Source organism: Rhinolophus ferrumequinum, chromosome 3 (assembly GCF_004115265.2).
Source record: "Rhinolophus ferrumequinum isolate MPI-CBG mRhiFer1 chromosome 3, mRhiFer1_v1.p, whole genome shotgun sequence".
NCBI classification, from domain to species: domain Eukaryota; kingdom Metazoa; phylum Chordata; class Mammalia; order Chiroptera; family Rhinolophidae; genus Rhinolophus; species Rhinolophus ferrumequinum.
In genome coordinates, this window is record NC_046286.1 from 6559375 (window position 1) to 6585470 (window position 26096).

General features: G+C 50.0%; 1 protein-coding gene across 3 annotated transcripts in view; it reads left to right on the forward strand.

Moving 5' to 3' along the window:
• RAB44 (RAB44, member RAS oncogene family) overlaps nucleotides 1-22406 on the forward strand; it is a 40170-nt gene extending 17764 nt beyond the window's left edge. The window contains exons 3-14 of one of the 3 annotated variants that reach the window (XM_033103671.1): nucleotides 2941-3052; nucleotides 4710-4884; nucleotides 6106-6252; nucleotides 6898-6988; nucleotides 7400-7495; nucleotides 9415-9602; nucleotides 10146-11623; nucleotides 16045-16126; nucleotides 17173-17287; nucleotides 18357-18458; nucleotides 20092-20168; nucleotides 21577-22402. In XM_033103671.1, the coding sequence (XP_032959562.1) occupies nucleotides 2941-3052; nucleotides 4710-4884; nucleotides 6106-6252; nucleotides 6898-6988; nucleotides 7400-7495; nucleotides 9415-9602; nucleotides 10146-11623; nucleotides 16045-16126; nucleotides 17173-17287; nucleotides 18357-18458; nucleotides 20092-20168; nucleotides 21577-21667 (2754 nt within the window). In that variant the 3' untranslated portion in view covers nucleotides 21668-22402. Of the gene's footprint in view, nucleotides 1-2940; nucleotides 3053-4709; nucleotides 4885-6105; nucleotides 6253-6897; nucleotides 6989-7399; nucleotides 7496-9414; nucleotides 9603-10145; nucleotides 11624-16044; nucleotides 16127-17172; nucleotides 17288-18356; nucleotides 18459-20091; nucleotides 20169-21576 lie in introns of all 3 variants that reach the window. The other 2 variants (XM_033103670.1, XM_033103672.1) reach the window with 2 other exon arrangements.
• The last annotated feature ends 3690 nt before the right edge of the window (nucleotides 22407-26096 follow it).

Here is a 26096-nt window from a genome sequence, read left to right on the forward strand (position 1 = left end):
ACTAGTAAAGCTCACAAGGACAGATGACATGACTTTCTACAATCACACATATTCCTTGCATAACTTTTTAAAAAGTTGTGATAAAACATACCTAACATGAAATTTACTGCTTGAACCATTTTTATGTGTGGAGTCCAGTGATATTAAGTAATTCACATTGTTGTGCAACTATCACCACCATCCATCTTCAGAACGTCTTCATTTTCCCAAACTGAAACTCTGTACCCATTAAACAGTAACTCTCATTCTCCTATTTCCCTAGCCCTGGAAACCCCGATTTTACTTTCTGTCTCTATGATTTGACTACTTTAGTTCCCTCATATAAGTGGAATCATATACTATTTGTCTTTTTGCAATTGACTTACTTCACTTAGCGTGATGTTCTCAAGATTCATCCATATTGTCGTATGTGTCAGAACTTCCTTCCTATCTAAGGATGGATAATATTCCATCGTATGTGTGTACCACATTTCATGTATCCATGCATCCCTTGATGGACATTTGAGTTGCTTCCATCTTTTAGCTGTTGTGAATGTTGTTGCTATGAACATGGGTATACAAATATCTACGAGTCCCTGCTTTCCCCTCCATAACTATTTAAAGTGCCAAAAATGAATTCACTCATTAACATGATCCAAAGATATAGCTGCTCTCCAGCATGTGAAAGTAAAACGACATAAACTTAAAATTATGCTTAGCAATCAAGGTTTAAGTATTAAAATGTTCTTAACGTAATTTAATATTAATTCAGGTTTTTCAAATTATTAAGGATCTTGGAAACTGTTTAAGGCGACACACTACAAAGTATAAGTACTGTTGACGTAAAGTTTGTTAGAATAATTAATCAATATAGTTGAACACAAATTTATATTTTTATAATCTTAAGCATTATGTGCAGATAACGTTGGTTTATTTGATCAGTAAGACAAAATAAGAAGTGTAGGATATTGAGATTAACTAATTTCTTCACAAAAAAACAGATCCAGATCTTATGAAAAATAAAATGTATGCTTGTATCATACTAAATATAATGCAGAGAAAACACAGATAACCATTATGTGTGTCTTGCAAACCAAAATTATTAAACCGATCTAATTTGTCCAAAGATTCACCTTAATTATATGAACCTGTCTCCTTAAAAGTTTTCTGAGCAAACAATTTCTTGTAAGAGGGATTTTAAAAAAACGTTTAGCACCTTTAAAGCATTAGAAGTTCAGTTTCTTTATTTTCTGTGACTTCGGGAAACATTAGATTTACATAAGCACTTATTTATCCCTACAAACCAACGAACACAAAACCCCTGGAAGAGACATAGTTACTATAAGTTACTAATAAACTTCAGCTGTAGAAAAAGATTTCACACTCACAATAAAATTAAAAGCTTTTCTGAATTACAGACACGTAGACGCACTGACATAGAGAATGTCTGGCTTCATTTCTACAACTTCAGCTTTAGGTCAAAAGTCAACACAGCAGCACAAAAACTCAGCAGTCCAGATCTCACAGAGCTGTTCTCCTTCCCAGTAGGTATAAAATTCCTGACTGATTTGAGGTCACATGTAGAAAAACAAACACCACCACCACCAGCGAAAGATTAGCAAGTCAGATTTTCTATTGTCTCACAACCAACCGACACTAGGGGTCTGTCATGTATGGCAAAGAGATCACTGAATGGTCAGTCCATAAAATTGAATTCCCCATCATTGTTGCCACCAAAAGCAAAAACACAAATATAGTAAAAAGGAAAAGGAAAAAAAATAATTAAAGAAAGAAAGAAACTAGAGAAACAGAATCAGCAAACTGAAAGTTCTATCATATCACACTTGGGATTCCCTCCGTGTGCCAAGAAAGTGCCTGGACTTACAGAGCCCCTGGGGGCACTTCTCCAACAATGCAGTTTATTTGATTCTGACGCAGAATCCACTGGGGCATCTCCATGGAACTTCTCAAACTGTTCATTTCCAATGAGGTAAATCATGACCCTTAAGCGAAAATAAAATGAATACATATTGAAATTTTTATTATGAATGATCGAAAGCATTTTAAAAGCGAGGTAATTTAACAAAGAAATGTCACAATCAGATGGCTGAGTTAGATTTTTAAAAGCTGATTAATGTCCAACAGGCCATAAATCTTTGGGGTTGCCTGTTCCAACAGACAAAAACAATTTACATTTCTCCTGGACAAAATCTATAAGTTAACCTATGACTTCATTTAACGTGGACCTTTCATCAGTCCCATGAGATGAATTACTCGTATTTGCAATTCTATAGTCTAGAAGATGCTTATGTGGCTTCTGCTCCTGTCGAATACTGAAAGGAAGTGCTGTGCACCTTTTGGACTTATTTTTTAATTTTTATTATTTTTTAAATTTTTATTGGGGAATATTGGGGAACAGTGTGTTTCTCCAGGGCCCATCAGCTCCAAGTCGTTGTCCTTCAATCTAGTTGTGGAGGGCGCAGCTCAGCTACAAGTCCAGTTGCCGTTTTCAACCTTAGTTGCAGGGGGCACTGCCCACCATCCCATGTGGGAATTGAACCAGCAACCTTGTTGTTGAGAGCTCACGATCTCACCACCTGAGCCATCCAGCCACCCCTGGACTTATTTTCAAGTTCCAGATAATTTTTGTACACCGATAAACACATTCTGGGAAGGATTAGCTACTGTCCTCTATTAGGGTCCTACAAGGATAAGACTCAGAACAGATGAATATTGGATGAAGAAAGGAAACAGGTGTGGAGAAGTTCAAAGCTCTGCTGAGAGAGCTGTCTTGCGTGGGGGCTGGGAGTCTCAAGGGTAGGCTGTGGGTCAGGTTAGGCATGGGACTTCAAAACGGGAGAGAGAGGACGTGGGGATGGCTGAAGACAAACATCCCCTTTTTGAGGGTGGCTCAGAGCCTTCCCCAGTGGGACTAGCACTCAACTTACCCCTTCCTTACAGATGGCCAAGTTCAGCTTCCTGGTCAGTGAGGAGGAGCCGGAGATGATCTTTGACTGGGTGGATATGGAGCGAAAGGGACGCCTCTCCCTTGAAGAATTCAGCTCTGGGCTCAGTATGTCTGTCCTGGGAGGGCCCCTGGGGACTTACTGCACAGCCAGTGTGCCCAGCATGGGGCGAGGCTGGGCTGACAGGAAGGGCAACAGTGACACTTTACCAACCAGAGGACCTTCACAACATCCCTGAGAGAGTTCAAGGCAGGGATGAGAATCCTGATTACTGTGAGATGAGAACACTAGCCTGGGTGGAAAGGCAGTTGGTTGCAAGCAGATGTGATCCCTTCTGTTCCCACCAGCCAAAGCAGTTCATTGGTTGGCGGCTCCCCTGAGTATCCCCCCTCCTCCAGAGAGGCCTCCAGGCTTGCTTTCTGATGCGCGGCTTGTCTTCTCCCCAACAAAAGGCTTCTCTTGAACAAGAGGTTAAGCACCCCCTATCCTTGAGACCACAAGCCTTGTTTCTGGCTGTGGAATTCTGGCTTTGGTTAAGGGAATTCTAGGTCCCAGGGAGCAGCAAAGGGTGAAATTTAGTGGGTGGGACTTCCCAGGTTCTTAGCCCCCACTGGGCAGGGCTACTCCGAGACCTGCTTCTCCATACAGGCCCAAAAGGACCTAAAGAGACCAAGGCTGGCAGGAAACAACACTCCCATTGATCTCGATGGGGGAAGACCTTTTGGCCCAGGGAATGGTAGGTGTGGTGTCCTCGTAGAGACCCTGCAAACATGGCTTAGCCTTAAATGTCTGTAAAGCCATCCAGATTGCTTAAGTCTGCTGAGTCTCCAAAAGTTTGGGGGACAACAGAGAGAGGCCAAGAATCTGTATTTATGAGTTGAGACCACCCCAGGAGGTGGTTGCTCCAGTTCTGGAGATTGAGAAGCCGAGACGGGGAGGGGGAATTGGGGCCTGGAATCAGGGTGCGGGGTGGGGTCAGAGGGAACATTGTTGTCCATAGAGCTCCAAGGGCCATCTTCACATCTGTACCCAATTGTGCCCACCATGCCGGGGACTTCCCAATGCCTATGGAACAAACTCGAAACCCTTTCCTGGGGCCCACAGGGCAGCATCATCCAGACTCTGCCAACCTCTTGGATCTCGCTCAATGCTACTCGCCTCCTCCAAAGGGCCAATATGGCTCCTACCTCAGGGCTTTTGCATGTGCTATTCTCTCTGTCTGGCATATATTTCCCTAGGAATCCACATGGCTTGCTCCGTCTTGTTATTCCCATTTTAGTTCCAATGTCACTTCCCTGGGACACTCCTGACCACTCCCTCTAAAACAGACACTGTCCAGTTTCTCAATGAAAATTATCTTCTTTACTCTTTTAGCTCACTTAGTACATTTATTTTAAAAAGTGTATCCCTTTCAGCACTCAAGTGAATGTCAGCTCTATTAGGGATTTTGGCTAATTTTGTCCCCAGCACATAGTAGATGCTCAATAAACATCCCTTGACTAAATGAATAAAGAATATGTTGGCCACTATGGAGCTGCTGTGTGACTTCCAGAAAGTCTTTTGGCCTCTCTGGACCTCAGAGTTCATCTGTAAAATGGGCACAGTGTCTACCTTGAGTAGACTCCCAAAATTGACATGAGGAATGTATGAACCTGACCGACAGAGATATAACTATTTCCCCAACGGCTGGAGTAGGGTAAGGTGGGAGGTCAGGGGCTGAGCCCAACCTCACGCTGTTCCTTTGTGTCCCCTTCTGTCCCACAGAGATGATCTTTGGCTCAAGCCCGAGCACCCAGAGGCTCCGCAAAAGGAGGCCACTGTCCTCCAAGCGAGGATCTGTGGCCACCAGCTTCCCAGTGCTGGAGGAGGCTGACGCTGAGGAGAAGGAGGCATTTTTTGCCTTCATGGAGCAGCTGGGGGCTGGCCACTTGCTTTCTGAGTAAGGCCAGCACAGTGTGTGTGTGTGGGGGGGCAGGGTGGAGAGTGGGGGAAGGACAGGCAGGCACTGCCAGTCAGTGTGGGCGAGGACTCACCTGGATACAGTGCCAAGGTGCAAATCCTGGTTTGGCCACTTGTTAGCTGTGTGACCATGGGCAAGTGACCTAACCTCTGACCTGTTTCCCCCGCTACAGAGTGAGCATCACAGCTCTTATGAGGCCATGTGTGGTGACGCCTGCTCACGAGGAGTCCATCCTACCCCAGCCCCTCCCTCCCTGTCCGGCCCTAAGAAGGATTATGAGCTGAGGTGTCAGCTTCCCAAGTGTACTTACAGTCTTAAAAACACAAGGCTTCCTGAGGGTGCCTTTCTTAAGCCAAAAAGAGGGACCCCTCTAGAGTGATGTCAGACATGGTGATGCCCTGGGTTGGCAGGTTTGGAGACAAGAGGGAATTTCCTCCAAACTGTCTCAGCTTCTGGGCTGCGGTTTACTCATGCTTAGAGAATGGGGGCCCTGCCTAAAAACGCCCCTGTCACACCCTTTAGTTCCCACTGGGTCTACGGAGCCAGCAAGAGGATTGCCCAGGTTCACCCACCCCACAGGGTTCTGTGAGGACAAGCTCTAGAGGGCGGGGCCCAGTGTTGTCGGGCAGGCAAGGTGGGACGTAAGGTACAGGCTGGCGGGGTAGGTGTGGTGGGGAGCCATTTACCCACTTGGCAGCTTGGCCTGGGCTCAGCCTTCTGGCACCTGTCTTTACGACTTAATTAAATCCATGTGAAAGCAGCATTTATTAAGTGCCAAGCCCCAAGCTTTCACTGGGTACTTTCACTGGCCAAGTCTCATTTCTAGCAAACTTGCTGGGCAGGTATCAGCCTCCCCATTTTACAAATAAGCCCAGAAGGGGCATGGGACTTGCCAAAGGTCACACAGCTACAGAGTGGGAAAAGAGAGAAAGCAGATGGAAGGCCTGGGCAGTCAGGCTTCCAAGGCCCCCTCCCCACAATTCATCACCAAACCATAGAGACGAAGTGTTATGGGGGTTAGAGAAGGGAGAGGGCACATCTGGGAAGGGTTCCTGGAGGAGGTGGCATTTGATTGCACCTGTAGGTGGTAAATAGATTTTTGTAGCCCAGGTGCCCAAGTCTCTTGGAGTGTTGCCATTAACAACAAGGACTGGGGCTCCCCCTGCTTTTGGCCCCCCTCGTGTCTCCTCCCCTCCCCAGGCAGGCAGAAATCTGGCAGCTGTGGGGGAAGCTGCGGCAGGAGGAACCCCAGCTGGCAGGCAATCTGGAGGGCTTCCTGGCCAAGATGACCAGCCGCCTGCAGGAGGCTCGGGCCGACAAGGAGGCTCTGGAGCTGACCCTGAGGAAGTGAGTGGGGGCCGGGGGTCCTCTCCCATTTGGCATCTGGCACATAGTGGGTGCTGTCTACATTTTAGTTGAACCTTAATTGAATTCCCTCAGCTCCAGAAGAACAGAGGCCAGGGCTCCATAGCAGGACCTGGGAGCTGGACGGGGAAGAGCTGAGCTGGAAGAAGGGGTGACTTAGGGGACCTGTGGGGAGGACAGAGTTGGGCCCTTAGCAGGAGTCGGAATGCCGAGTGTGTCTTGGTGCGGGCAACTGTGGCAGCCAACTCCAGGAGCACTGCTCACGAGGGTTACAATGTATGTGGTGGCCCTGGGGTTGGCAGGGGCACAGCCTGCAGGGGATCTGAATTATGGAGGTAGGGCGATATTGACAGGAAGTGGGGACAGAGTGATGGGGCAATGGGGACCAATATTGTGATGGTTACAAGAGTCAGTGTGATGGGATCAGGATGACAAATGTCAAGGGCGTAGGGGTCAGGGGCTGTGATTAGGATGACTGTTCTCAGAGTGACAGGGGTCAGTAACCGCTGACCCCTGAGGTGAGCAGTAAGTATGGATGGACTTCAAACTGAGGTCCAGTCCACCTCTGCCAGCAGCAGAGTCCCAGGGTGCTGATGGGCTGCCTGGCCTGCCTCCCACCCCTTCCAGGCGGGACTCTGACCACCACCGAGAGGTCCAGCAGCTGTACGAGGAGATGGAGCAGCAGATCCGCCAGGATAAGCAACGGCTGCAGGCTGAGGTGAGCTCCCCGCTGCAGCCTGTCCCTTCCCCCTGCCCTGGACTCCTCTGCGGGCTAAGCAGTGGGGCCAGTGAGTGGCCAGTGTGGGGTAGCAGGAGTTGCTGGGAGTGGATCCTCTCATACCCCGCATCAGAGAGGTGGGGTGAGGAGTGCTGAGTCTGAGCCCCCTGCCCCTCTCTGCTAGGTCTCACTGTGTCCCCTGAAGCCAGTCCTTCCGCCCTCTGGGCCTGTTTCCTTGTTGCCACAATCTAGGGTTGCGCCAGGGAAGTTGTCCTGAAACCTCCTCCTTGCTGGGACATCCTGGACCCTGGACCCCAGGCCTGGGTGGAGGTGAAGTGTGGGGAGGGCCAGCGCAGCCCAGCTGGGTCTTAGATTCCTCAGTACGGGAGCTGAGACCTCTCTGCTCCCCAGAGCGCCTCCCGGAACCTGGCGCTCAGCTCCCAGATGCAGGAGGTCCTGGAGGCCAAGGAGCGTGAGGTGCACCAGCTGACGGAGGGCCAGAGGGAGGTGAGTGACAGGGCCTCCCCGGGAGCCCAGTTTCTGAGGATTCACAACCTCTGACACCCCTCTCCTAAGGATTCACTGGGCTGGCGAGGCTCCCACATGAGAGTCGCCCCCTGGGAAAGAGGTGTCTGGGGCCCTTTTCTGAGATGAGGCCAGATAGTACAGTGGGAGCACTGGGACACGAGTCAGAAGGTCTAGGTTCAAATCTCTGGGGTTCCACTGAAGAGCCATGCAAATCTGAGGGAATATCTTTGCTTGTCTTGGCCTTAGTTTCTCCATCTATAAAATGGGAATAGCCAAATCCACTGCATCTCCCAGGCTAAGTATGTCAAGTGAGGTAATAAATGGGACATAATTAGCCTGGGCAAACATAAGGTCTGAACGCTGAAGAGGCTTGGTGATGGGCTGGTGTTCAACTCTCATCTCAATTATCAGCCGAGTGACCTTGGGCAAGTTTTTAACCTCTCTGAATCTTGGTTTCCTCATCAGACAGATGGAGATCAGAACTCTTGCCTTAGCAGGCTGCTGTGATGATTAGAGATACTATATTTGAGGGCTTAAGATGGTACCTGGCACATAGTAGGTGTTTTATACATCACAGTTGATACTGACTCTGAATCTGACCTGGCTTCCTGCTGCGCTGACACCCCAGGTCTCGCAGCCTATGGTTACTTCCAGTTTGCACCGTGGCTAAGTCTTTGGGTCTGAGACTTTGCCCCACCGTCTCTTACTTCCTCAACTTCCAAACCACTGACCTTAGTAAAATCGCCATCTGTGGTGACCAGGACATCTGTGTCCCTTTAGCACTGGGTACGGTCCCCCACCATTGCCTTGGCTGGCCCTGTCACCTGGTCTCGCCTTCCCAAAACGGTTGATGTCCCAGGCGCCTCTGCAGCAGCTGCTCCTTGGAAACTGAGGCAGTCCCCTTCTGCCAAGGGAGAAGTTTGGACTTTCTGCATGGGACAATTTTGTCCTGTCCCCTGTGGATGTGAAGCCCCTCCCCTCAGGCCCTTCATTCCTTCACCCAACAACTATTTAGGGCACACCTACTGTGTACTAGGCAGAGTTCTAGGTTCTGAGGAACATGATAGACACAAACCCCTGCCCATGGAGTTATTGTCTAGCCAGGGAGACGGATGATAAACAATATAAGCAAGTAAATATTAGATAATGAAAGTGCTAAGGAGAATAAAGTAACACAGGGCCAGGGGACAGAAGGGTTTTGATAGAGGAGCCAAGGAAGGCCTCAATGAGAGGATGACATTGGAGACAAGACCTGAAGGAAGTGAGGGATGGGCCATGGGATACCGGGGGGAACAGCAGTCCAGGCAGAGGGAACCGTGAGTGCAAAGGCCCTGAGGTGGCCATGAACTACAAATGTTCAAGGAACAGCAAAGAGACATGTGGGCTGGAACAGAGGGAGGGGAGAGTGGGAGTGGGAGAGGCGGTCGGAGACGTAACAGGGCTGGGTTAGGAGAGTCTGTTAAGGACCGTGGAGGCCATTGTGAGGGCTTTGCTTCCCACTCTGTGGTCAAGCAGCTCTCTGTCTCCAAGTCACATGACTTGCTGCTGGATCAGGCGCTCCCTGCATACCAGATGGGGCTGAGCAGCCATTGCAGAGCTTTGAGCAGAGGAGGGTATGGTCCTATTTACGTTTCGGGCCCATGTGGAGCTGGCAGTTTGCGTTTCTTACACAGTCCCCTCTCTTGTCCCTACCCTAACAATTCAAATGTCTCTCCTGGGTGGGACGTCATGGAGCTAATTAGGCCAAAGGTGGGTAACCACCACCCCGCCCCCACTCCTATGTTTTAAGCTGGCTCTCCAGGAGCCTGGAGTTTGTGCTCCACAGTGGCTTTGGAAGCCTGTTCGCTGCCCTGGAGGGCAGCTGGGCTCCTCACGTCCTCACCCTCCACCTCCTGCAGCTGGAGACCCAGCTCCACCGCCTCAGCAGCACACACCAGGAGGCCAGCTCGGAGAACCAGCAGCTTCGGCAGACCAAGCATGACCTGGCTGGGCAGCTAGAGGAGGTGCAGGAGCAGCTGCAGGTGACCAGGGGGCACCTGAACGTCGCTAAGGGCCGTGTGTCCTGGCAGATGGAGGAGGAACCAAGGCAAGTGACTGCCATCCCTGGTTTAGTGTGAAGACCAGAGGCTTCCTGGAAGAGGGGAGGGAGGCTCTGAGTTCTCTGAGGCTCTGGTCACCACCCAGAACACACAGCCCCTTCCTTGACATCATCTCATGGCAATATTTCCTTGCTGAGATTATCATGCCCATTTCTCAGACGAGGAAACTGAGGTACAGAGAAGGGAAAGTCACGTGCTCATGATAACACAACTGGGATTCAAACACACACACACACACACACTCACACACACACAGGCACTCACTCTATTTATTACAGTTCAGAGAGGTGGGATGGGCCAAAAGGGTCAAGGAAGGATTCCTGGAGGAGATGAGGCTGCATATAAGCCTTGAAGGATGGTCAGGATTGGATGAGGGGGCGGAGTGGGGAGTCCATGCCAGGTGAGAAGGACCACTGAGCAAAGACTGAGAAGGAGGGCCAGCCGAGGGGTGTGCAACTGATGGTGAGGGACAGGAAGGAGTGACATCTGCCTGCCCCTCTCCTGAGCTTGGTTTCCCACACCTTTTCTAGTGTCCCCAGAGCAGGTGAGGAGAAGGCGCCCGACCCTCAGGCAGCGTCCTCTGAGGAGGCTCCTCTGCCCGGACTGTTTGGGGACAACGATGACTGGGACCAGCTCCTGAGCAGCTTCAACAGCCCCCCACACAGAGCCCTGCAGCTCTATTGGAGCCCACCCCCAAGCCCGAGAGCCCCGTCAGGCCCCCAAACACCTCGAGTGGTCAGGCAGATCTCCATCTCAGATCAGCAGGAGTTCCTGTTTGGTCGGGAGCCATCTTCAGATCCAGATGGAGCTCCAAGGAGCCCCTCTGGGGTGCTTTCCAGGGCCAAGGAAGGGAAAGGAGAGGACCCGGATGGACAAGACATCAGGCCAGAGCAGCCTGTCCAGCCTCACAGCCTGGAACCTAAGGAGGAGTCAGGGCCTAGCCCTGAGGCCCACTTTCCCTGGGGACTCCCCAGGGCCCCAACTGGGGAGTCAGGGAGCCTGGTGGCAGCTGCACTCAAAGTGCTCATTCCTTTGGAGGATGGACCACCTCCCCATGTGACCTCTCCCCCTCCCCAGGCCCCAGCTGGTCCCAGCAAACAGTTCCATGCCTCGTATCAAGATGATAAGGACTCCTGGCCTGGGCCTGTCCCAGCCAAGCCAACCAGGCAGAGAGAAACCTTCCATCAGGACCCACACACTGCTGGCTCTGAGCCAGGACTGGGGTCCCCAGGAGCTGGAGCCTTCGCCCCAGGGCTGGCTGATCCCTCCCAGGGTCTGGAGCCTGGAGCCCAGGCTCCCACAGAGGGACCAGAGCAGGGCAAGCCAGGCCCGGATGTTCTGGAGGGTCTTCGTGGGGGGCTGAGAGAAAATCATGGCCAGGTCCTTGGGCCAGATGGGCTGCCTGCCCTCCCCCACCAGAGTCTGGAAGAGGAGCTCAGGGCTGAGGAAAGGAAACAGTTGGGTGGAGGAGGGCAAGGCCTCAGTTCAGAGCAGTCAGTTGAGGCTCAGGGCCTGAAAACTGGGCGTTCAGAACACCCCCAGAGAGATTCTCTGCTTGCTCCTCAACTACTTGACACACCACAGGCTCTAGCTGAAGCAGAAGCCCCTGCTCCTGGAAAACTGTCACCTCCAAGGGGCTCTCCCCTGAGAGGGGCTCAGCCTAGGGGTGGAGCAGGGCCCCAGGAGCCCATGCAAACCCTGCCCATCACGCCTGAGCTGGAAACCCAACCCGTGCTTCCACCTACAACTGCTCACACAGAAGGAGACCAAGGTGCCCTACAATCCAGGGAGCCACGGGCAGAGAACAGGCCTGAAGACCCAGGAACAGACTCCAGGGAGGCTGGGCTGACCCCGTCATCCCCAGGGGACCCGACAGCCAGCCAGCCTCCAGCCGACCCTGATTACATCTTCCATATCATCTTCCTGGGAGACTCGAATGTGGGCAAAACATCCTTCTTGCACCTGCTGCACCAGAACACCTTCGCCGCTGGGCTGACAGCTACTGTGGGTAAGAGCCCACTTGGGAGAGGGCAGCGGGGGAAGGAGGGGAGACTCAGGGGCCCTCTCAACGAGCCTGAGCAGGCCCGGAGCAAGCCATCCCTAAAGAAGCTGCAGGTTCTGTCCTGGCCACAGGCCCTGCCTTAGACAGTGTTTTATATGGGCATACACTTACTATTTTACTAATCACGTCTAATTACAGGTAATTTGCTTTTTTCTGCATTGATCTGATTAGCTTATAATGTGCCACATCAACAAAGCACCCTGCAATTTAGATGCCAGTGCTAGTTGATGCTGAAAACAAGCAAGTCTCCACCCACTGGTTGGGTTTGTTCATAACTAGGCCCAGGCCAGCCAGCCAAGCCCTGACAGGAAGTCTCCTTGAGCGAGCTGAATATTTTGCACAGAATGTATTTGTAGAGTGTGGTAGGATAGGAACCTTGGCGCCTGAGTTCAAAATCCCGGCCCACTTACGAGCCATATGCACTTGGACAAATGATTTATCCACTCTGAGCCCCCAAATCTTCATCTGCATAATGGGGACAGCAATAGCGCTGGCTTTTTCTTTTTTAATTTTATTGGGGAATATTGGGGAACAGTGTGTTTCTCCAGGGCCCATTAGCTCCAAGTCATTGTCCTTCAATTTACCGTATTTCCCCGAAAACAAAACCTATCTGGAAAATAAGCCCTAGAATGATTTTTCAGGATGACATCCCCTGAACATAAGCCCTAATACGTCTTTTGGAACAAAAATTAATGAGACCTGGTCTTGGAAACATGATAGTTGTGGAGGGCGCAGCTCAGCTCCAAGTCCAGTCGCTGTTTTCAATCTTTAGTTGTTGAGAGTTTGCGCTCTAACAGCTGAGCCATCTGGCCACCCCTAGTGCTGACTTCTTAGAAGTGGTTGTTAAGGATTAGTTCGGTTAATACATGTCAATCTCTTAGAATAATATCTGGGCACGTAGTAAGTGCTAATAAATATTACTTATTTTTCTTGTTATTATTATCAGTAAATATTTCGTAGTGTTGAAATCAGTGGCTCCTGCAAATGAAATGTCCCAAAGCACAAAGCTTCTTTTCCCTAAAAGTATTGGGACATATGGCCACTTGCATGTTTTATGGAACCACAGAAAAGCAAGCTCATGGAAATGAAGAGGAAACCCGCTTGGGGACAAACATGGAGTGACCCACGACTTTGTGTCAGTCAGGGTGCATGCTGACTGGGGACCAGTGCCAGACCAGTGGATACATGACAGCCCCCACACAACTGAAGCCCAGGACAAGTTCTCAAACTTTTCTTTGCCTAAGAATCCTCACCTGAGCAGTCAGTTAAAAATGCAGTGTGCTGTGGAGTGGGGAACCCATGGCAGGCCTGGCCTGATGCTGAGTAGGGTCAGGGAGTCTGCTGAACCACCATTATTAATCCTCTAAGTTACTGGTTACCGACCACCTACGATGCACCTGGCATCTTACATCCATGCCGTATTCCTTACAACGGGCTTCCCTACAACTGAGTCTCCCCCCCATTATTATGTAGTAAGATGACTCCAGAAAATTCAATCAAGGAAAACACAGATCACATAATTGTAAAAAGACAGAGCAAGCCAGCATGCACTGCTACCCTGTTTCCCCGAAACTAAGACCAAGCCGGACCATCAGCTCTAATGCGTCTTTTGGAGCAAAGATTAATATAAGACCCGGTATATATTATATTATATTATATTATATTATATTATATTATATTATATTATATTTTATATTATATTATACCCGGTCTTATAGTAAAATAAGACCGGGTCTTATATTAATTTTTGCTCCAAAACATGCATTAGAGCTGATGGTCCCGCTAGGTCTTATTTTTCAGAGAAACACGGTAGCCAGCCGTGTGTATCTGAGATTCCAAATGTGTGATCCAAATCTGTCCCAGTTCCAGCTGAGGTTTGGTGCCCCCTGGTGGCTGTCATCCATCTGCTTAACCATTGCTGGGGATGATTCTGGCTTCCTGAGTCATGAAAATTCCCCCACTCGGTGTCACCCTCCCCCATTTCCATCCCCCTCTCTCAGAAGATAAGACCGATAGCCTGCCTGCATTTGAGAACAGGGCGGGTGGAGGACCAGAGCCAGAGCCAATTGAGTTATATCTGAATGTGCATTTTTGCCAGGTTTTTCCATATCTATCCCCATTTTTCAGATGAGGAAAACAGAGAATGGAAGACTTGCTTCAATTTCTTGCCCTAGCTGGGCCTCAAAGTTCATACCTGGGGCCACCTGCCTTCCAAGCACATGCACCCAGAAATTTTATTCTCATTTGGGTTCAGCATTTCCCTCTCCCTGAGGCTGCTCATGTAAAAGAACAGATTCCTTGGGAAGGAGAAAACATTATAGTCCTAACCGTTTATGTGGTTATATCGTAATCTGTTTGCGGGGAGAGTGTGGGCACACATGGGTGGATTGAGGGGGGATGGGCAGGGAGGTAGAAAAGTGGGAGTAATGGAGGAGTGACTCAATGCAGAGAATAATTGTTAAGGACTGTTCAGTAGATTACACAGTGAGTATTTAAGCAGAGGCTGGATGTTATTACAGGGGTCTGGATTAAATAACCTCAGAGGTTCTTGCAGACCCTGAATTTCCTACGACCTTCAGGAAAGAGGGTAGTAAAGAGAAGTGGATGTTACAGACAAACTTCTGCTTCACCATTTTGCTGAGGTTAGGTGTCCTGGGCTGCCACTTCTCCCAGCTTCCTGTGGAGAGTGTGATGGTGGGGGGAGGGGGGCTATGGTTTCAGCCACCACCAGGGGCCAGCAGCAGGTGCTCATGGGGATCGTCACCACAAGAGGCCTTAAGAAAAGTGTCTACCAGCTAAAGCTAATATGAAGAGACACCCCTGTCCTGAGCTGGCCTGGGGCCTGCTGTGGGCTCCGCAGAGCCAGGGCTCTGTTAGGAAAAGGGATGGGACAAATAAGCCCCTCTCCATCATTCCCAGTCCACCTGGATTCCTTGGGAAATGGGCGTTGGCATGAGGTGGATCCCAAAGATTCAAAATTTCCCTAGGATGTCACTATTATCGCCATACTGCCAGGGACAGAAAAGGTCTGGAACCATGACCGCAGGGAGGGGTGGGGCTGTGAAATTTGAGGGGCTAGGGTTCAGGGAGATGAGAATTAAGAATGATAATAAAAATTACCACCTCTCAAGCACTGTGTCCCTCCCCCAAACAAGGCTACACCTTGGACGGAAGTCATTTTATCCTCCCAATCACCCTGCACTGTGAGTCTTCGTAAATTGCCACCTGGCAGATGAGGAAGGGAAGCTCAGAGAAGTGAATAACTTGTTTGAGGTCACACAGCCGGTACAGAGGTAGAGGGTGGACAACTTACAGCCTGATCAGTCATTTTACAGCCCAGTCCGGCGCTCCTTCCACCTCCTAGGCTGCCTGTCCACCCCGCCGTCTAGCTGAAGGGGAAGATGCACGCAATAATCAGGAAATGAAGCAATAAGTATTATAAAAATAAAATAATGAAACAGATTTTCCTGAGTAAACTAAGGAATAAACATTGCTGTGCAGTTGGGAAGACAGATACGTTCAAAGACATCAAAACAATGCAAGGAGCCTCGCGCTGGCACCACCATTAGGGTGCAGGAGAGCAGCGGGGTCAGTGAGCCTCAGGGACGGCTTCTTGGAAGACATGGGCTCTTGACTATGGGTGGGATTGGGAGCAGAGGGGAAGCCCGGCAGCCGAAAGTTCCCATCCCCTGGGGCTGGTGTTGGGGACAGGTATATACAAAGTCGGACAATTAAGTTCATGAACACATCCTAGAAAAAGTGCCACATACCTCACTGCTGAATATCACTATGGTCACCTTCAAAGGACTCCCCTTGGGAAGTTATGCACCAATGCCAGTGCCTAGTCCACTCTTCAAAGCAATTTTGGAACTCTTTTCCTGGAATGACCATCAGAGCTGTCGTCGTATTACCCTTGATGTCCTGAATGTCATCAAAATGTCTTCCTTTCAATATTTCCTTTATCTTTGGGTAGAGAAAGAAGTCACTGGGGGCCAGATCAGGTGAGTAGGGAAGGTGTTCCAGTACAGTTATTTGTTTACTGGCTAAAAACTCCCTCACAGACAGTGCCTGTGAGCTGGTGCATTGTCGTGACGCAAGAGCCATGAATTGTTGGCGAAAAGTTCAGGTCGTCTAACTTTTTCACGCAGCCGTTTCAGCACTTCCAAAGAGTAAACTTGGTTAACTGTTTGTCCAGTCGGTACAAATTCATAATGAATAATCCCTCTGATATCAAAAAAAGTTAGCAACATTATTGCAACAAGTTCATGAACTTAATCGTCAGCCTTCGTATTTGGGAAAGCCTTGGCTGGAAGTCCTGGATGGTAACTTGAAAGTAGGCCTAACTCCTCCCTCTCTGTGTGTCCTAGGAGTGGATTTTCGGGTCAAAAACCTACTGGTGGACAACAAGCGCTATGCGCTCCAGCTCTGGGACACGGCTGGCCAGGAGAGGTAATGGGCACTGCCTACATTAGTGGTGTCAGTGTCCCGGGCTGAGCCTGGGGTGCCAAGGGGTGGAGGGCAGCCCGACCTTGAGGAGTTCAACATGGGCAAGAGACTACACAGTGCAAAAGGGGTATCCACCCCTGAAGGCCGTGGGAGGTTGGGGGAGGAGGGGTGAGTCCAGGCCAGTGGGGAAGACGGGCAGCAGACCCAGAGGCCCCCTCGGCCTGGCAGGGCATCTGTGAGGGCCATCTCCATATGTCCCTCAGGGACAGCGACACAATCGCCTGTCCTTCTGACAACACTAGACTTCCACTTTCCAGTTAGGCAGTGTGATCAAAACTTAAAAGGCACTTCTTCTTTGACCCAGCCGTTCCACTTCTAGAACTTCATTCTTCTGATAAACTCATACATAACTATAATAACGGGACTGAGAATGTTCACAGCAGCATTTATATTATGAAACCTTGGAGAGAACCTAAACGTCATCAATAATGGACCAGATCTATAAGTCAGGGTCTGTCAACACACTTGAGTATCAGGAAGCCACAAAAAAGACTGAGGATCCTCTTTTTGTTAAATAGGGAAATAGAAAGTTTATTGACTGGTAAAAACAAAGTATAGATTGCTGAATATGAATGAGTACATGAGTGTTTTACACTTTGCTTGTGTAAAACAGGGGACAAAGGGTTGGAGTTATGTATGTGTATAGATAAGTGTATGTGCATAAAATACCTCTGGAAAAGTATTTAAGAAACTGGTAACCCTGGTTGCCTCTGGGGAGGGGGACGGGGTGGCTGCAGAATGGGGGTGGGGTCGGGGGTGCAGACTTTTCACTGGGTGCCCTTTTGTACCTTTTTGAAATTTAAGCCATGAGAACTGTTACCTATTCAACAATAACTCCACTGTAAGAAGGAAAGCATTCTCTTTGGGAAGCAATTAGAAGCAGAGAGGTTTAATTCTCCCACTTTGCAGGTGGAATGGCTGAGGATTAAGGAGGGAGGCCAGGGCTGGGGTCAGCCCACCAGGCCTGGCCTCACCCACTCTCTGGGCAGGTACCACAGCATGACACGGCAGCTACTCCGCAAGGCTGATGGAGTGGTGCTCATGTATGATGTCACCTCCCAGGAGAGCTTTGTCCACGTACGCTACTGGCTAGACTGTCTCCAGGTGAGCAGATGGTTGCTGGAGCTGGCCCTAGTTTTTGAAGTCCAGAGGGAACTTGTATCCTGCCCACTTCCCCTTTTCTCCTAGGATTACAAATGATACAACATACATATAGGTGACACGCCCACTGAGGGCATGTGGCTGGGTGGGCTGGGAGTGAGTAGTCCAAAGGAACCACAACCACACATTACAGCCTCCAAAACAAACTACTTCCTTTATCCTATGAACATTTCTTGAACATACATACAGCAGCTCTGTGATGTCTTCTTAACACCTGGGGAATAATGCAATTCTTCTCCACACATCTCTAGTTCTTTCCCCCATGTATTCAATTGATATATGTGTGTGTGTGTGTGTGTGTGTGTGTGTGTGTGTGCTAAAATTCTGCAGCATATACTAGCACAGCAGAGGGATATAAAGTAAGACATGTTTTCTTCTTCCTAGAAATTTCTAGTCTAGTTAAAGAGTTGCAAAAGAAGTAGGACAAAGTAACATATAAGGGGAGCTGGGCTCTGGGGTCAGACAGGACCCAACTACTCCACCCCAACTCTGTGACCTTGGACAAGTGACTTAGTCTCTCTGAACTTCCATTTCTCGACTTCTCTCATAGAGGAGTTGTGAAGGTTAACTGGCATGCTTACTTTCAGCGCAGCACCTGGTATACAGTAAGCACTCAGCAAACAGAAACTATTATTATTGTTATCCATGAAACAATTAGGAAATGAGCCAAGGCATCCTGTGTCATCAAGCACTGGGCTGCTCAGCACAGTTAGGAAGAGAGGGGCGTGGGCAGGAGCAATCCATGAAGGCTTCCTGGAGGAGGTACCTTTGAGGTTGGCCTTGGAAAGTGGGTGACATGCTTGCAGGCAGATAGGAGGGGCAGACTCACTGCAGATGGAGGGGAAAGTGTCAAGGTGGGAAGGGTGTGGCGTGAGTGTGACATGGAAAGGTGGACGTGTGTGGGAAGAAGAGGCCCACTGACAGCTTCCTGGAGGGCAGGACCAAATCCACCCAGGGCCTGGCACGCAGCAGGCACTCTATGTGTGGCTGAAGAAATGTGTTCTGTGTGCAGGACTCAGGCTGCGACGGAGTGGTCGTTCTTCTCCTGGGAAACAAGGTGGACTGTGATGAGGAGCGGCAGGTGTCCACTCAGGCTGGGCAGCAGCTGGCCCAGGTGAGCACCTGGGTGTCGGCCCCTCCTCCCACCTGGACTGGGCAGAGCCCTCCTTGGAGGGTAGCGAATAGGTCACCCTGGCCTGAGCAACCAAGAAAGGCCCATTGACCTTTTCTACCCCTGCCCGGCCAAAGGCCAGGTCAGAGCGGACAGAAGCCTGGCCACCTCTGCCTTCCACCCACCCCAGCTTTAGATCCACACATGGGGCTCTAATGGTGGGGGGCATATTGAACCTCACTGCTGAATTAGCAGATCCCCACCCAGTGTCCTGACCTACATAACAAATATCTTCAGAGTAAGAAGGTTTAAAAGCTTCACTTAAAATTCCCAATCAAATCTTAATTTTATCTCTGGTCTCTAATTAACATAACATTCCTTCTAATTTATTCTATCTTAAGACTCAGATTCTTCCCCAGGAAGATTGCATCAAAAGCCCCACCACCAGACAGTAGATACTATTTATTTATGACTAGAATTTGACCACATTCCAGAAAATTGGGAGAATAATAAAGGGGAAAAAAAAAAAAAAAAGAACCACTCCTTGCCCCACCTCTGACATAACCCCTCTTGGCATTTCCACACTATATTTCTTTCCCATTTCTCCTCTCATTTCTCATACTTGTGAGGTCATCGCTATGGCGCCTGGTTGGCAGGAATTTTTTTTCCTCTTAAAAGTAGTAGCTCATCTCTTTGACATAGTAATTCCTCCTCTAGCAACTTATCCTAAAGAAAGAAACAGAAATAATAACCCCTAAGAGAATAATGTAATGGATACTTGTGTATAATGTATAATCAAACAGGTTTATATGAGGATGTTCTTTTTTGTTGTTCTTTTTTTTTCTTTCTTTTTTTTTCTTCTTTTTCATTTTTCTTTTATGAGGCTGTTCTTTACAGTAGTGTTTGTAAGGACAAACACTGGACAGCAGCTGGTGATTAAATTCTGGAGGTTCGTGGGAGAGGTTAGGATTTGCCATGAAGAGTCCTGTCCTGGTAAAATATTTAAGGGCGTGGAGGAAGTGCTTGCAATATAATGTGAAGTCAGAAAAGCAGCTGCAAATCTGGGTACAGGTTAGGTTGACCCCTATAGGATTGCCGATACTTATTTGGCGCCTACCAAACAGCAACTTCATATGGCTTAATCTAACAGTATAATTTAGCTGATCCTCTTTGCCCCTTAATAAGAGATATATAAAACAGAATGGAAATATATACTCAAACGCTAACAGGAGTGGTTTATATTTAGTACTGTTTTATGCTGTATTTTCCAATATTTCCCCCAATTAAACATTTTTGAAATTAAAAAAGAAAAAAAACATAACTAATGGTTTAAAAATCTCAAGGACATTTTTCAAGTTGGGACCCAAACTTCTCACTGTCACTCTGAAGGCTGTGGAATGTTTCCAGGGTGTCATCTTTGGCACCTTGGTCAGCCAGGGTGGAGGGGCAGTGGGCAGAGGCGTGAGTCTGGGGGCCAGGGGTCACACGGAGATGGGGTTGCCTCACTCACTGGGGTTGGCCTAGGGACCCACTGGTGGGACTCTGTTTGCCGGCCAGGCCCGTGGTGGTGGGGGCTGCTGCCGGACTCCAGTGGTCTCCCCCAAGGCACCGATACCCCTGTCTTTCTGGCCCGCAGGAGCTTGGGGTCTCCTTTGCAGAGTGCAGTGCCAACCTGGGGCACAACATCCTGGAGCCCATTGTGAACCTGGCCCGGTGAGTGCCCCCTGCCACTTCCCACCCACAATCACCTGAGCAGCCTTCCGCTGACTCAGGTGGGAAGGGAAAGCCCGTTCCAGGAAGCGCCTAGGAAACCACAGGGCTCGCCCGTCTGGGGAAGGAGAGCGCACTGTGCGGACAGTCTCCTGACGCCGGTTCTGCCAGAGCCATGAGCTGCGTCACCTCCCAAACGCCACGTCCCCTCTCTGAGCCTCAGTCATCGCATCTGTAAAGTGCAGTGGGAGAGCGGGAGCCACTGTCCAGCTCCCAACCCTCTAGTGACTTCCACTGGATTTAGAACAAAATCCAACTGTCTCACAATGTCCCGCATTGTCTCCTGTGTCATCTGCCTCGTCCCTGCCCGCACACGTGCACGCTCCCTCCCTCCCTCCCTCCCTCCCTCCCTCCCTTCCTCACTCAGCTTTAGCCCCTCAGAGGGGCCCTTCCTGACCCTATCCCCTCCCACCACGATTCTGTGCTCTGTTTGCCTCCTTCAAAGCCCCTCTGGACAAATTGGAATTACACACGCATTTGTGTTTTCTTGTTTCCTCTGCCTCTTCCCTCCCTTGGCTACAGCTCCAGGAGGGTGGGGCCATGTCTGTTTTGCTCAGCCCCTCTCCCCACCGTCAGGCCTGGAAAATACTGGGTGCTCAGTAAATGAATGAAATGAGTAAGGGGGGAAGGGTATCAGACCAGATGATCTCTAAGCTCCGCTGACAAAGCAACTAGAGTGAGCCTGCTAAGCTGCTGCAAACCTGCTGGGCCAGATGCCCTCCAGCAAATAACTGCTCAATGGCTTCCCTTCTGCTTTAGGACCAAAGTTTCTTCCAGGACCACAGAACCTTGAAACCCTGCTGCGTCCAAGCCTTCTTTCCGACCATTCAGTCAGTCCTTAGGCTCTGTGGGACGCCCAAGTTCTCTCTGCCCAGAATGCACCCCCCTTTTCTGCTTGCGAACACTTGTCCACTGCTCATGTCGCCCCGACATTGCCTCCTTCCTCCCTCAGCCCTCCAGGACCTGGCCTGCAGTCCCTCTGGGTGCTTCCCTTTCCTGGGACCGGATGTTTCCTCTCTGCCTCCCTCACTGCTCAAGGCAGGATTACAACAGTGAAGCCTCAAGTCGTTTCTCTAGACTTCTCCTTTCTTTAAAGAATCTCCGCCCGCACCCCAAGGCTTATGTGCTCAGCCTTGGGGTGGGGATGGCTTCGTTGTCCTATGATGGCTTCGTTCGCATCATAATCAACATCCCTTGCACAGTACCCGGCACACAGTAGGCAGGAAAGAATGCCAGAAAAAAGACAGAAAGCCAAAGTCTCCATGGCCCCATTTTTCTGGTACTAGGTGGAATGTAGGGCAGGGGCAGGGCAGGTGGGAGAGAGGACTGATGCCTGGGTGTGTTCCTGCAGGTCACTCAAGATGCAAGAAGATCACCTGAAGGGCTCGCTGGTGGAGGTGGCCCCGGAGAAGTCACCGAAGAAAGCTGGCTGCTGCTCCTGACACCTGGCCTGGCTGGGGTGGGACAGCCAATCCCCTGGGTTTCCTGTTCCTCAGCTCCTGTCCCACCTGCCTGGACACAGCAATGACAGAGAGGGCCAGCTCGGAAGTTCAGGAGAACCCTTCTTAGGTCAGGACTCAGATCCCAGGGGAGGGGCTGCACTGACACTGCCCTTTGCTCCCCGAAGAAGGATTTTGCTGAGCAAATAAGTCTTGGGGTGGGGGTGGGGACTCTTTAAAGAAAGGAGAAGTCTAGAGAGACAACTTAAGAGAAATACACCACAATATCAGCCACACATGTCTGGGTGGCAAAATTGTAGGGTGACTGTGGGAGGGGGTGTTTTTTTCCTTTTTATTCATATTTGTATTTTCAGATCTTCTGCAATGACTGGATAGTCCTGTATGATCAGAAATAAACATAAGTGTTGGGATGGAAGGAGAGAAACTTTTCAAAAAGCTTGCTTTGGTGCTGATTACTAATTGCTCTCGCCTGTTAATTACCAAGTACTCTGTTCGTTTAAGTATTCCCACTGTTGCATGCCGGGCAAAGCCAGTGAACTTCGTCTCATTCACTGCAGATGCACAGGCGCAAGAACCCGATTCCTGGGGAAGAGAAATGTTCTGATGGCCCTGACAGGCCCCGCTCCCTGGCTCCCTTTCCTGAAGACCTCACCCCCTGCCCCGATGCCGTGGTGTCCCCTGGTGCAGCCCTCTGCCCTGAGGTGTTGGTCTCTGCGTGCAGCTGGGATGTGACAGGTGGGGGTCTGGAGAATAGCCTGGAAAACTGGATCCCATCACTCGTGGGCTCCTCTTGGAGCTTTTGTGAGAGTTCCCAGAGTTGTGCCACATTCGTCTCCCAAAAGGTGGCTGCACGTTATCTAACCCCAGGCTGGGGTTTTCAGTGCCCTTGGGGAGCTTGTTTTGAGAGACTCGGAGAGACAATCGGTGTTGGGTATCTCCTGTCATCTGTTTGCTGCAAATGTCGTCTGTGTCATCTGACTGGTAACCACAACCATGCTCACCGCGTACCGCGATCCAGGGTATGCAGGGCACTGAGTTTGGTGCTTTGTTATCATTTGGGTGAATTCCTCAGCTGAATCAGAGGAAACCACAGTGTCATAGAGAGAGAGGCAAAGGCACCTCAAGAAACAGAGGTACAGAGGGAAAGAATGAAGGAGAAAGAGGGAGGGCAGGCGATAGAGAACGGAGCCTTCCTACTCATTTAATCAAAGTCTGCGCTCTGGGCCCCTACCCGTCTGCTCATTTCTAAAATGGATGCCTCCGCAGCAGTAAGCTCTCTGTCACTTAGAGACATACAACCAGAAGCCAAGTGACACTTGGCAAGAGTTGAGATGCAGACGAGTCAGGCATCAGAGACCACCAAAGTTTGGGTCAGATGTCCTTAGTGGACCCCTTTCAACCTCTAGACTATATGCAGGCTGATTCCCATGATCCAGCCAATTCTGTTGCTGGCCCCCGACTGATTCTTTCTTACCCCCACTATCTTCTTCCTTTCTGGATCTTCTCTGTTGGCCCACAAGCCTCCCCCTGCTCTGAGCAGTTTCTAGGCTGTAGTACGCTCACAGAAAGACAGAGGCACAGAGACTCAGAGACAGGATGAGGTGGGCGGAAGTGCGTGATGCTGGACCCAGGACCAGGGAGGGTGCAAGTCCTGCTATTGCAAATGACTCTCTCTCTGGGGTCTGGGTACCTGGCAGGCACCAACATCTCTGTTCCGTGGGTCTGTAAGTTAATGAGGCAGGCAGGGTGTGATTCCTGGGGGAGACAGTAGAGCGGATAGAGCCCCTGTCCTTGGGGAGACCCAGTACAGTGGTGGCCCCTGGGTCTGCCCCTCCCCTCTCAGCCTTGCCCTGGCCTCAGGCAGCTAACTCAGGTTCCCTAGAGGTGGAGTGCTAGACTGGACTGCTCACCTGCCCAGAACCTTCTCTTGGCTTTCTCTGGCTAGATCCAGCTTCTGTGCAGAGTACAGCTGTGGAGGGGCCTCCAGCCTTTCCCCATGTCAGAGGACTCCAAGTCAGCAAGCAGAACTCGGAACCTCAGAGAAGTACAAGGCAGGTGTGCACAGAAGCTGGAGGGACTCAAGGTAGATTTCAGAGTGAACTTCCAGACAAGTGGTGAGTTCTCAGGGCATGTCAGCCAAGGGGGCTCTGGTCACAAGTTAACTTGAGATTAAGAAAAGAGAGATGGGGGGAAAAAAGAAAGGAAGGAAGGAAGGGACTGGGCTGATGGGGCTCAGGGTGTGGAGTGAGAACAGCAGGGGAGGGCAGGGAGATAAAATGGAGCCTGGCAGGGGTGTTCGGGAAGAGAGCTTTTTGGAACTGAGGGTGGGCAGGAGCAGAACAGCCATCATTTACCAAGTACCTACTGTGTGCCAGGCACTGTTCTGAGCACTTGTGTTACCTTATTAATCCTCATATCAACCCTATGAGATTGGGCCAGTTCTTATCCCCATTTTACAGTTGAGGGAAGTGAGGCATAGAGGACTGAGTAACTTGTCCACAGCAAGTGGTGGAGTGGGGTTTTAAACCCAGGCTCCAGCACCCACAAGATTAGCCATCAAGGTATGGAGCTCCTTATATGTGTAGGAAGGTACGGATTCTTAGGTGGAGCGGGACCAGGTCCCTTCAGCCTTTCTTTCCCTCTCCCCATCCCTTCTTCTTCCCCTCTCCTTTTCCCTCCCTCCTCTCTAGTCATGCTGTTGGCTGGCAGGCCTAAGCCAGGTTGAAGAAATAAAAACGCAGTGACAAATGCCGAAAGAGTGGCTCGATTACAGCATTCGTCCAGGGCAGTTGGGGTATTGGGAGTGGTTTCTCCGTCCCTCCTTTCCCTGCAGCCCCTGGATCGAAGCTGAGGGGTGCTGGTGGTAGAATTCGCAGAGGCCATCTCTCTGGTCTCTTCTCAGCTGTCCTCAGGCAAGCTGCTGCCATGGGGCCCCAGAGACCAAGCAGGTCCCCCAAGGAGGCTCTGCAGGAAGGGCTCAGGGGAACCCCAGCCCTGGCTCTGAGTCAGCTTGAAAGGGGTTTCTCCAGCCCCTGCCCCCATTGTAAGAGAAAAGGGGATGGGAACCTGACTACGCTGTCCTGTTTGCTACTGGATCTCCAGGACCCGGTTCAGGGAAAACCTCAGGAAATATTTATTTCCTGAGTGATGGGCAAGCTGCGCCCCACTAAAGCTGGGAGGGAGTCCTAGCCCGCTCAGCAGGGTGGCAGATAGCAACACCAGCCCCTGGGCCGACTCGGGGGTGCCTATACCCCATCTCCCAGCCTCGGTGCTCTCAGTCGGCTCCTCATGTCCTCAATATGTGGGATAGATTAGGGGTGAGGAGGAAGATCTGGCAGCTGGGGTGCAGCACCTCCCCCACTCTCCACATAACCGTAGACGGCAATGCTTCCCAAGCTGTTCTGCCCCTTAGTCACCTGGGACCTTTCAAAAATGCCAAAGCCCAGACCAATTAAATCGCATCTCTGGGCATGGGGCCTATGCATTAGTATGTTTGAAACCCCTCAGGTGACCCCAATGTGCAGACAAGCTTCGGAAGCACTGGTAGGGGCTTTATACCTTCTCAAAGCCCTTGCATAGACATGTTTAAAACAAAACCTTGCCCTGTCCGTGAATTAGGCAGATTTTAATTTGAGGAGATATATACATATATATATATGTATATATGTGTGTGTGTGTGTATATATATATATATATATACCAGGGGCGGCCAGATGGCTCAGGTGATGAAAGCACGAGCTCTCAACAAGGTTGCTGGTTCAATTCCCACATGGGATGGTGGGCTGCGCCCCCTGCAACTAAGATTGAAAACGGCAACTGGACTTGGAGCTGAGCTGCGCCCTCCACAACTAGATTGAAGGACAACGACTTGGAGCTCATGGGCCCTGGAGAAACACACTGTTCTCCAATAAAATTAAAACAAAAACATATATGTGTGTGTGTGTGTGTGTGTGTGTGTGTATATATATATATATATATATATATATATATATATATATTAGATTCAATTTATACTCCCTGCAGAAATTTTAGAAATAAAAAACTGAAAAAGAAAATAATAATTACCTGAATCTTGCCTACTATTATCATTTTATTTTTGTTAGTGAGAGTTACTGTTGACATCTGTTTTATTTTCTTTATTTCCTCACTTTACAGTTGAGGAAACTGAGGTAAAGAAACATCAGGCAACTTTCCCAAGGTCATGGAGCTACCAAGTAGCAGAGTCAGGATTTGAACCCAGGGCATTGACGGAGCCCATCACATCAGGTTGTTGTGAGGTCTAAAGGGGCTAATGCATGCCAAGGGCACCCCTGTTTGCAGGGGTCTGGGAAAGGAGGGGACTCACCAGAGAAAGAGGGAGGCATCCCTCAGACTGGTTTCTACGCTGTTCTTGTGTACCTGGAGCGGGAGA